Source organism: Perca fluviatilis, chromosome 24 (assembly GCF_010015445.1).
Source record: "Perca fluviatilis chromosome 24, GENO_Pfluv_1.0, whole genome shotgun sequence".
NCBI classification, from domain to species: domain Eukaryota; kingdom Metazoa; phylum Chordata; class Actinopteri; order Perciformes; family Percidae; genus Perca; species Perca fluviatilis.
The window spans coordinates 642,977-655,476 of record NC_053135.1 but is presented as its reverse complement, the minus strand read 5'-3'; the positions used below and the strand labels follow the sequence as shown (position 1 = coordinate 655,476).

Below are 12,500 nucleotides of genomic sequence, written 5' to 3'. Positions count from 1 at the left end.
CGGTTTAGGGATGGACCGTCGAGTATTACCCAACGATAAGCAGGCAGAACTGGGCTTGAACGGCGCCGGCAGCTTCCTGAGATTGCCGTGGATGAGCCCTTACGCTGATGCAACGATGTACCCCTTCCTGGACATGGCATACAAGGCGTCCTTCCTGTCCCAGCCTTCACCCTTCCTCCACCAGCAGTTGGCGTATCAATCTTTGTGTGCGACAGGGGAAGACAGACTTTTCTACCTGCCTCATTACGGCCAGGCGCACATTTCCTCCCCGATGGGCTCTTTAATCAGGATCCCTACGGCAACTCCAGCCCCTTCTGTCCTTTCCCCACTTCCTCACTCCCAGGAGAAGACATTACAAGGCCTCGGTCCTCAGGTTCCTCAGGTTCATCAGGAAAAGTCGGCCTTTAGTCCACAGATCCACCAGGAGCCCCAGCTGCAAGCAAGCAAAGGAAGTAGTGGTGTTCCTGTTAGCAGCTCAGCTAGCACTTCTGCTTTAGATTCACCCCCAGTTACACATCTTCCAAGCTTAGTTTCCCCGCCGCAACCCCTCAAAAACACGACTTCAGACCTCCAGAAGGCGCTTTACAGAAGCACTTCCTCGTCCTCAACCTCAGTGTCAGCGTCGCACCCCTTTTTCACGGGCCAAACCAAAGAAAAAGCCAGCTCCGACCGCTCAAATGCAGAGAAGTGTTTATCACCTGCCAAGACATCACTGGAAAGAATTGGCACTCAAAAACTTGCCGAAAAACCCTCAGATCTGTCTGCCAAAGAGTTGATGGATGGATTCCCATCCAAATTAGATTCCATGGCCAAGTTGTCCAAGTATTTAACACCATCTTGTTACGGGCTGCTAACCAGCAAGGACCAAAACCTTAAGCAGGGTCTACCCCTTCCTGTTACTACATCAGAAAAGACTCAAGATCGTCCTGAAATGATCAGCAATGTACCCTCGAATTGGGTTGTCCCGGGTCCTTCCTCTGCCGCTGACGGCTCTGACCACAGCAGAAGCTCCCAAGTTGTAAAAAAAAACAAGAGCTTAGACAATATTTCTCACAATCCACAGCCTCAAAACTCCCCTGGCTCCAAGACAGTTGAGGTAAGAAGCATCCCTGCCTCACAGGGAAGACCCTCTGCGTCATCTCCTTCCCCAAAGTCCAAAGTCGAATGGCAACGAGTGCCTCCTACTGATTTGGAGAAACCAAACCGAAAAGAAGAGACTCGTACACATCCTGGAAAACAGAGCATTGCTACTGCTAAACCAGAGCTTCAAGAAAGCCAACTTCATCCACAGCAGAAACAGCAATCTCGTGTGGGGAATGGAAACTCCTCCAGTCAAATTTATGGTGACTCCTACCTCCCTCCTGGCTTAGGATACACCAACCGCTACATCCCGTACTCAGTTGCTGAGAATATGTCCTTGCAACGCATGACGATACCCGGCAAAGGACCTGTCTATACGCACCCAGCCTTGCTTGGCAACAGCAGTTTTTACCCACAAAAACATGGACTTCCATATATTGGAGTACATCCAAACCAGGGTGACTTCATGACGTACCAGAACTCCCAAGGAATGGCGTCTCCGTCTCTTTCCTCCCACGCTGGTCTTGAGCGAATTGAAACCCAAGATAAAACCTGGAATTTAGAGCCATACAGGAACCAGGAAAGGCTGGACGTTGACAGCTCCCAAAACAGGGACAAAGAGAGAGAAAATTCCACGAGCAAAACTATAAAAGCTTCAAGCAAAAGCCTGACTTGTACCAGAGAAGTTGTTGTTTGTATTGACCTGGTGCGGGATGAGCCAGATGATGATCCGTCCATCAACAAGCACAGCGCTACCTTCAGAGATTCCTCCAGACTTGGCGGCATCGGCTGTAACCAAATCCAAGAAAGAGATCCTCCGAAACCCCTTCCTCCCAACCAGGCTACCGAGCAGAGACGAGACTTAAAACCCAACAAGAACAGAAATAATTGGAGGTAAGTCATGTTTTAAGCACCCCTAGCGGTGGTGGTTTTAAACACGTCGTTAAAGGACAATTCCGGCGCAAAATGAACCTAGGGGTTAATAACATATGTGTACCGAGTCGACTGTTCTCTGGAATATGTTTTCATGCTAATCAAATGTGTCTTTAGCTTGAAACAAGCTAATGCAAACCGGTAGTTAATGCAACCTTTCGGGGCACTTGGTAAATCACTATTTTATACCACCAACAAGGCTCAAAATAGCACCCCACTTCCACGGTAGCATAATGAGGGTCCCAACATGTAAACCGAAGCATTGAGAACTTTGTAAGTATACAGATAGTTTATTAAAAAGATTATAAAGACAGTAACCACTGGTTTGCGGTTGCTTGTTTAAAGCTAGAGACACATTCAATTAGAGATGGCCCGATACCATTTTTTGCTTCCCGATACCGATTCTGATTCCTGAAGTTGCGTATCTGCCGATACAGAGTACCGATCCGATACCAGTGTGTCATATATTTTATTATGTTTTACCAACTGTATACTACTATCCCTGTATGGATGTGATATGATTTATATCTTTGTTGTTGAATGCCACAGAACTTTCTTTTATTCTCCAGTTTGACAGTCAGTTATAACGGAAAAAGATCATGAGTAAACTACTAATGTAAATTTTCTTTAGGGCTTTATTACGTGGTATCAGATCGGTGCATAAACTCCAGTACTTCCCAATACCGATACCAGCGTTTAAGGCAGTATCGGAGCATCTCTACATTAAATTAGCATGAAAACAGATCCCAGAGAACGGTCGACTCAGTACACATATGCTATTAACCCCTAGGGTCATTTTGCGCGGGAATTGTCCTTTAACTCTGTCGTTAACATTGTGAAATGGTCACAGTTTGGTTAGGTAGGAAAGACAGAAAGATGATTTTAAATTTTGTTTCATATTTATTCGCATCCGAGATCTTCCTTGTTGTTTTCAGTGTTTTGTTTTCTGTAAAAAGGAAAGAAATACTTTTGATGAAATCTTAAGAACAAAGGTAACTTTGTAATCTGCAAGTGCCTTTTATCATTTCAGTGTTGATTGTAAAAAGAAATGTAACGTAAACAACATCCTCATCAAAACTCTTCCTGTTTGCATTCTCCTAGTGACGACGTCCCAGACGAGAGCCCCGAAAAGGAGGAGGCACTTAGTCCGATCCCAGACATCCCAGAGGAGCAGACGATGCGCTGTGCTCGGACTTCTCCACAGCAGTTTTCAAGAAAATATAAAACTGGGGCCTCTGGAGTTACTGAGGGCTCGATAACGGGTGTCCAGAGTGGTCGGAATAGGCCTCACGTCAATGCATACCCCGAGCAAGACCCTTCCAGAAATGGCAACCCATTGGGTCCTTTTGGCAAGGACAGTCGTTCGAATGACAACGCCAAATCTAACATCACCGTGGGAACTGAAGAGTTGCCGAAGAGTTCGTCCTTTGGGGACCAATGTCTCTCAGAAAGTCCGGCTTTTAATCCCCGGGTCTCAGCTTTAGGAGTTACGAAAACCAGATCTCCAGTGTGCGTTAACAACAACCCAAGAAGTCCTTCGCGCAACAGCGGAGATCCAAACTTTGTCAACAGAAATCTTGCGGGCTCGAGTGGTCGGAGTAATGGTGTCGAGGGTAACGAAGCGAAGTCAAAGGCCTCGGCGAATACAAACGGTAACCCCGAGCAAAACGCGTCCAAAAACGGCGACAGATTGGATCCTTTTTGCAAAGAAAGTTGTTCGAATGACAACAAATCTAACAACTCCGTGGTAGCCGAAGAGTTCCCGAAGAGTTCGTCCTTTGGGGACAAATGTCTCCCAGAAAGTCCGAAGTCCAATCCCAGGGTCTCAGTTCTGAACACCAGGGCTCCATTTTGTGTCAACCCCAACCCAAGAAGCCCTACGTGTAACAGCGGAGATCCAAGTTCAATCCACAGACATTTTGTGGGTCCATGTTGCCGAAATCTGACGTCTGAAGCCAGGCCTTTCAGCGCAACAACCCATGGAAGCATCAACCCCTTGTCTCTGAACGCAAGGAGCGTCAATGCCGGATTTACAAATTGTGAAAACCGCAACGCCACGCGTCCAGATAGTGCAACCAATCTCAGAGCTCCTGCATGTGGAAGGAACTCTTTTAGTTGTCCAAATTGCACAAGTACACCCTCTAAAGGCGAGTCTTTTGGATATAACCAGCCGTCTGTACATAACAATCCCAGGGCTCTTACATTTGGAAACAGTTTTCCTCGAGGCCCAACCTGTCGGCACATTTCACCTGGAAATCCCACAAATCGAGGCTTTAACTTGCCGGCAGATCTGGCTCCAGAGGACCGCAAATACGAAGGTCTTTCCTCCGACGAGGCGGCGAACTCCGGCTTCGGCCGCGGAGACGTGAACGAAGACGTTCAGGACAACGCGGATCTTCTGGTGGACGACGAGGACGACGAGGGATCTTGCTGCGGTAAAGCCCGGCGCTCCGGCCTCACCAAACGCATCGCCAACTCATCCGGCTTCGTGGGCGACCGCTTTAAATGCATGACCACAGAGCTCTACGCCGACTCCAGCAAGCTGAGCAGAGAGCAGAAAGCACTTCAGGTAAGTCTACGTTTACTTCTGTCACATCGGTTCAGGCCCAGACCTAAACTTTTGGGGGCCCTAAGCAGGATTTAGTTTGGGGACTCTCCACATTGTAACGTTTTGACACTGTACTTGGCACTAAACCAACGTGTGTATTGTAAATATTTATGTATATGTATATATTTAAGCACTCATAATGTGCAAATAAGCATTTAAAGCAGGGGTGTCAAACTCAGTTTCCCAGAAGGCCACACTGGAAAAAGAGAATCCCACCGAGGGCCAGACATGGAGAGTTTATTGATGTGCTTTTGTTATTGCATGTCACTTTATTTTAACATTTTGGTAGCTTTTTTCAAAATTTTTGTGGTTTTTGTTCCGACTTTTTTTTGCTTTCTCAGACATTTATCACCTTTTTTGTAAATTTGTATCTTTTTCCGACATTTTTGTACGCTTTTTGTCGCATTTTTGTTGACACGAAGCCCTACGAAAGTCATCGAAAGAGTTCTTTAGCCATCAGTCGAGTCTCAAGTCGGCAAATCTGCCCAAATTCTGCTTTAAATGTCACGTAATTGCAGTTTTAAAAAAGTCTTTCCTGTGTTTTTCGTTTGGCTAGGTGGGCCAAAATGTATTGTAGACCGTCTCTGTTATGAGCTCTATTGTGGGACATTTCAAGCGCTCCTGGGGGCCCCTCTGGTAGCCACGGGGCCCCTCTGGTAGCCGCTAAGTTCGCTTATGCGTCGGGCCGGCTCTGCATCAGCTGATGAAGCCGTGGTAGTCTGGTGAGACAGGCAAATCTAATTTAAACCACGGCTGTTGGAACGAATCCCAGAAGTCAATGATTTGCACCATAATATTTGTAATCTTCTGCATGTGTGTGTGTGTGTGTGTGTGTGTGTGTGAGTGTGTATGTGCTGTTGTGCGTCCCTGTGTGTGTAACAAGCATAGTGTGTGCGCGCGCTGTGCACGAGCCTAGGAGCATTTTACTAATGCTCTGTTAAAATAACAATGAAATGCTGCGTTATTGACTTTAGACCAGGTTTTTGTTGGTCAATGGTGAGATCACTTCACACTGCCTCAAGATAGCAATACGACCAGAATGCACCTGAACACACCTCCCTGTAAGACCAGCACGCCCAGAATGCACCTGAACACACCTCCCTGTAAGACCAGCATGCCCAGAATGCACCTGAACACACCTCCCTGTAAGATCAGCACGCCCAGAATGCACTTGAACACACCTCCCTGTAAGACCAGCATGCCCAGAATGCACCTGAACACACCTCCCTGTAAGATCAGCACGCCCAGAATGCACTTGAACCTTTCTCATTTATATCGTGCACAGGTCACGATTTCCTCATTTGTACACGAAATAAACGAGAAAATCGTGACCTGTACATGAAATAAACGAGAAAATCGTGACCTGTACATGAAATAAACGAGAAAATCGTGACCTGTACACGAAATAAACGAGAAAATCGTGACCTGTCCACGAAAAAAAAGAATATCTTGACCTATACACAAAATAAACGAGAAAATTGTGACCTGTATGCGAAATAAACGAGAAAATTGTGACCTGTACACGAAATAAACGAGAAAATCGTGACCTGTACACGAAATAAACGAGAAAATCGTGACCTGTCCACGAAAAAAAAAGAATATCTTGACCTATACACAAAATAAACGAGAAAATTGTGACCTGTATACGAAATAAACGAGAAAATTGTGACCTGTACACGAAATAAACGAGAAAATCGTGACCTGTACATGAAATAAACGAGAAAATCGTGACCTGTCCACGAAAAAAAAGAATATCTTGACCTATACACAAAATAAACGAGAAAATCGTGACCTGTACATGAAATAAACAAGAAAATCGTGACGTGTACACGAAATAAACGAGAAAATCGTGACCTGTACACGAAATAAACGAGAAAATCGTGACCTATACACGAAATAAACGAAAAAATCGTGACCTGTACACGAAATAAACGAGAAAATTGTGACCTGTACACAAAATAAAAGAGAACATCGTGACCAACACGAAATAAACGAGAATATCGTGACCAACACGAAATAAACGAGAATATCGTGACCAACACGAAATAAACGAGAAAATCGTGACGTGTACACGAAATAAACGAGAAAATCGTGACCTGTACACGAAATAAACGAAAAAATCGTGACCTGTAAACGAAATAAACGAGAAAATCGTGACCTGTACACGAAATAAAAGAGAAAATTGTGACCTGTACACGAAATAAACGAGAAAATCGTGACCTGTACACAAAATAAACGAGAACATCTGTACACGAAAATAAACGAGAAAATCTTGACCTGTATACGAAATAAACGAGAATATCGTGACCTGTACACGAAATAAACGAGAATATCGTGACCTGTATACGAAATAAACAAAAAAATCGTGACCTGTACACGAAATAAACGAGAACATCGTGACCTGTACACAAAATAAGCGAGAACATCGTGACCTGTACACAAAATAAGCGAGAACATCGTGACCAACACGAAATAAAAGAGAAAATTGTGACCTGTATACAAAATAAACGAGAAAATTGTGACCTGTACACGAAATAAACGAGAAAATCGTGACCTGTACACGAAATAAACGAGAAAATCGTGACCTGTCCACGAAAAAAAAGAATATCTTGACCTATACACAAAATAAACGAGAAAATCGTGACCTGTACACAAAATAAGCGAGAACATCGTGACCTGTACACAAAATAAGCGAGAACATCGTGACCTGTACACAAAATAAGCGAGAACATCGTGACCAACACGAAATAAAAGAGAAAATTGTGACCTGTATACAAAATAAACGAGAAAATTGTGACCTGTACACGAAATAAACGAGAAAATCGTGACCTGTACACGAAATAAACGAGAAAATCGTGACCTGTCCACGAAAAAAAAGAATATCTTGACCTATACACAAAATAAACGAGAAAATCGTGACCTGTACATGAAATAAACGAGAAAATCGTGACGTGTACACGAAATAAACGAGAAAATCGTGACCTGTACACGAAATAAACGAGAAAATCGTGACCTATACACGAAATAAACGAGAAAATCGCAACCTGTGCACGAAATAAACGAAAAAATCGTGACCTGTACACGAAATAAACGAGAAAATTTTGACCTGTACACAAAATAAGAGAACATCGTGACCAACACGAAATAAACGAGAATATCGTGACCAACACGAAATAAACGAGAAAATCGTGACGTGTACACGAAATAAACGAGAAAATCGTGACCTGTACACGAAATAAACGAAAAAATCGTGACCTGTAAACGAAATAAACGAGAAAATCGTGACCTGTACACAAAATAAAAGAGAAAATTGTGACCTGTACACGAAATAAACGAGAAAATTGTGACCTGTACACAAAATAAACGAGAACATCGTGACCTGTACACAAAATAAACAAGAACATCTTGACCTGTACACAAAATAAACGAGAATATCGTTACCTGTACACGAAATAAACGAGAAAATTGCGACCTGTACACGAAATAAACGAGAAAATCTTGACCTGTATACGAAATAAACGAGAATATCGTGACCTGTACACAAAATAAACGAGAATATCGTGACCTGTATACGAAATAAACAAAAAAATCGTGACCTGTACACGAAATAAACGAGAAAATTGTGACCTGTACACGAAATAAATGAAAAAAATCGTGACCTGTACACAAAATAAGCGAGAACATCGTGACCTGTACACAAAATAAGCGAGAACATCGTGACCAACACGAAATAAAAGAGAAAATTGTGACCTGTATACGAAATAAACAAGAAAATTGTGACCTGTACACGAAATAAACGAGAAAATCGTGACCTGTACACGAAATAAACGAGAAAATCGTGACCTGTCCACGAAAAAAAAGAATATCTTGACCTATACACAAAATAAACGAGAAAATCGTGACCTGTACATGAAATAAACGAGAAAATCGTGACGTGTACACGAAATAAACGAGAAAATCGTGACCTGTACACGAAATAAACGAGAAAATCGTGACCTATACACGAAATAAACGAGAAAATCGCAACCTGTGCACGAAATAAACGAAAAAATCGTGACCTGTACACGAAATAAACGAGAAAATTGTGACCTGTACACAAAATAAGCGAGAACATCGTGACCTGTACACAAAATAAGCGAGAACATCGTGACCAACACGAAATAAAAGAGAAAATTGTGACCTGTATACGAAATAAACAAGAAAATTGTGACCTGTACACGAAATAAACGAGAAAATCGTGACCTGTACACGAAATAAACGAGAAAATCGTGACCTGTCCACGAAAAAGAATATCTTGACCTATACACAAAATAAACGAGAAAATCGTGGACCTGTACATGAAATAAACGAGAAAATCGTGGACGCAGTACGAAATAAACGAGAAAATCGTGACCTGTACAATTAAATAAACGAGAAATATTGTGGACCCATAATAACGAAATAAACGAGAAAATCGCAACCTGTGCACGAAATAAACGAAAAAATCGTGACCTGTACACGAAATAAACGAGAAAATTGTGACCTGTACACAAAATAAGAGAAGATCGTGACCAACACGAAATAAACGAGAATATCGTGACCAACACGAAATAAATGAGAAAATCGTGACGTGTACACGAAATAAACGAGAAAATCGTGACCTGTACACAAAATAAACGAAAAAATCGTGACCTGTAAACGAAATAAACGAGAAAATCGTGACCTGTACACAAAATAAAAGAGAAAATTGTGACCTGTACACGAAATAAACGAGAAAATTGTGACCTGTACACAAAATAAACGAGAACATCGTGACCTGTACACAAAATAAACGAGAACATCGTGACCTGTACACAAAATAAACGAGAAAATCGTTACCTGTACACGAAATAAACGAGAAAATTGCGACCTGTACACGAAATAAACGAGAAAATCTTGACCTGTATACGAAATAAACGAGAATATCGTGACCTGTACACGAAATAAACGAGAATATCGTGACCTGTATACGAAATAAACAAAAAAATCGTGACCTGTACACAAAATAAACGAGAAAATTGTGACCTGTACACGAAATAAACGAAAAACATCGTGACCTGTACACAAAATAAGCGAGAACATCGTGACCTGTACACGAAATAAGCGAGAACATCGTGACCAACACGAAATAAACGAGAAAATTGTGACCTATACACGAAATAAATGAGAAAATCGCGACCTGTGCACAAAATAAACGAGAATATCGTGACCTGTATAAGAAATAAACGAGAATATCGTGACCTGTATAAGAAATAAACGAGAATATCGTGACCTGTATAAGAAATAAACGAGAAAATCGCGACCTGTACACGAAATAAACGAGAAAATCGCGACCTGTCCACGTAATAAACGAGAAAATCGTGACCAACACGAGAGTTAAATTTAAAAACTGTCTTGTTGTGGAAGGAGGTTTTAGGATGTAATGTGGTCTGAGATGATGAGTTATAACTAGGGGGTTACCGGGAGAGTTCCCCTCCTCCTTCACTCGTTTATTTCTCTCTCTCGCTCTCTCTCTCGCTCTCTCTCTCGCTCTCTCTCTCGCTCTCTCTCGTCTTGTTATTTCGGCGCTGAGGTCACGTTAGGATAGCACACCGTGTGCTGTTTTTGTGGCTTCAGGCAAACGTTATCCTGCTGGTTTCTCCCCAAAAACAAGACAATGGAGGCAGAAGGAAGTCTCTCTTTTTCTTTTCTCTCTCGGTCTGTCTTCATATATTTATCCCAGACTTTCATCTCTCTCTCGACATCAGCTTCTTGCTCTATTTACGTCTGTGTGTGTGTGTGTGTGTGTGTGTGTGTGTGTGTGTGTGTGTGTGTGTGTGTGTGTGTGTGTGTGTGTGTGTGTGTGTGTCTGTGTGTGTGTGTGTGTGTTTGTATATGTGCATCTGTGTGTGTGTGTGTATCTGTGTGTGTGTCTCTGTGTGTGTGTGTTTGTGTGTTTGTGTGTGTGTGTGTTTGTATATGTGCATCTGTGTGTGTGTGTGTGTGTCTGTGTGTGTCTCTGTGTGTGTGTGTTTGTGTGTGTGTGTGTGTATATGTACATCTGTGTGTGTGTATATGTGCGTCTGTGTGTGTGTGTGTGCATCTGTGTGTGTGTGTGTGTCTCTGTATGTCTGTGTGCGTGTCTGTGTGTGTGTGTGTGTGTATATCTCTGTCTGTGTGTGTGTATGTGTGTCTCTGTCTATGTGTGTGTGTGTGTCTCTGTATGTCTGTGTGTGTGTGTCTCTGTATGTCTGTGTGCGTGTCTGTGTGTGTCTGTGTGTGTGTGTCTGTGTGTGTGTGTGTCTGTGTGTGTGTGTGTGTGTCTGTGTGTGTGTGTGTGTGTGTGTGTGTGTGTGTGTGTATCTCTGTCTGTCTGTGTGTGTGTGTGTCTGTGTGTGTGTGTGTGTTGTGTGTGTATCTGTGTGTGTGTGTGTGTGTGTGTGTGTGTGTGTGTGTGTGTGTGTGCGTGTGTGTTGTTTCTCTGCCTCTCTCTTCGTAGCTTGTTATTCTTCTATCTCTTCACCTCCTCGTCCCCCTCGAGATCCCCCCTTCAACTCAAATTAAATTTCTCCCTCTTCTTTTGTAATATATAGCCTATATAAACATATAGCCTATATAAACATATAGCCTATATACAACTGCTCTCAGATGTCTCACGCTCACACTCAAACTGCAACCTTCACAAAATAGCAATAGCAAAGCATTACAAAATACACATTTTTAAATCACCATAAGTCCTGTGCAAATAACATACCTGTTGAGTGTTTCAGAGAGGAGAAACACAGCCTTGGTAATATGCGCTCAACATAACGCCTGACAACATAAAGAGAACATACATATACCTATATGAGCGCAGTGCAGGACACAAAATGGAGAATGCCAACGCAGATGCATGTGAAAACATAGCATGTAAGCTATAGCTCACTAAAACACTCAGAACTGAATAATAAACAACAATGCTCGCACGAGAATGAAGCAGTGTAACTGCTAAAAACCTCTGCTAACCACAGCCAGCCTGTCTAATCACTTAAAGGAACACTCCGACTTATTGGGACTTTATCTTATTCACAGTGACCCCCAGAGTTAGACAAGTCCATACATACCCTTCTCATCTCAGTGCGCGCTGTAAAGCTGTCTGACAGCTCCAGCGTTAGCTTAGCCTAGCACAGATGCTTCAGGTAACTGGTTCCAACTAGCCTACTGCTCCGAATTGTGACAAAATAACTCCAACATGTTCCTGTTTACATGTTGTGATTGGTAGAGTCACAGCGTGTACAAATAAAACAACGTAACATGAGACACAGCCATCTTCTAACCAGTAAACAAACCGGGAACTATATTCTCAGGCGGAAGAATATAGTACTTGGGCGGAGTGATATGCTCGCAGCAAGCCTGTCTGAGAATATAGTTCACATAGTACACGCTGTGACTCTACAAATCACTAGGTTTGTCGTATGACCTCTTAGTTTAGTGTGAAACCGCTCAGTGGACTACATCTCCCAGTGGACTACATCTCCCAGTGGACTACATCTCCCAGTGGACTACATCTCCCGTCTCACACAATCTACCTCTACCTAGCGTTATCTTACCTGCTGGGTTTTATCCGGTCAGGTGTTCTCAGCAGAGAAGTAAATGAACGAGAGAGATGCTCTGATCATTAGAGTAACCTTACATCACCGGTACCACACACACACACGCCCCCCGGCCGCCGGCCCCCCGCCGGGCCCCCCGGCCGCCCCCCCCCCCCCCCCCCCCGGCCCCCCCCCGCCCCCCCCCCCCCCGCCCCCCCCCCCCCCCCCCCCCCGGCCCCCCCCCCGGCCCCCCCCCGGCCCCCCCCCCCCGGCCCCCCCCGCCCCCCCCCCCCCCCCCCCCGGCCCCCCCG

The 12,500-nt window shown here is 43.7% G+C and overlaps 1 protein-coding gene across 1 annotated transcript in view; it reads left to right on the top strand.

The window, feature by feature from the left end:
• LOC120554768 (BCL-6 corepressor-like) overlaps positions 1-12,500 on the top strand; it is a gene marked incomplete at its 3' end in the record, with an annotated part of 27,155 nt that overhangs the window by 11,004 nt on the left and 3,651 nt on the right. Inside the window, exons 3-4 of the mRNA XM_039793798.1 lie at positions 1-1,974; positions 3,115-4,582. The exon at positions 1-1,974 is cut by the window's left edge and continues 299 nt beyond it. Of these exons, the coding sequence (XP_039649732.1) occupies positions 1-1,974; positions 3,115-4,582 (3,442 nt within the window). The remainder of the gene's footprint in view (positions 1,975-3,114; positions 4,583-12,500) is intronic.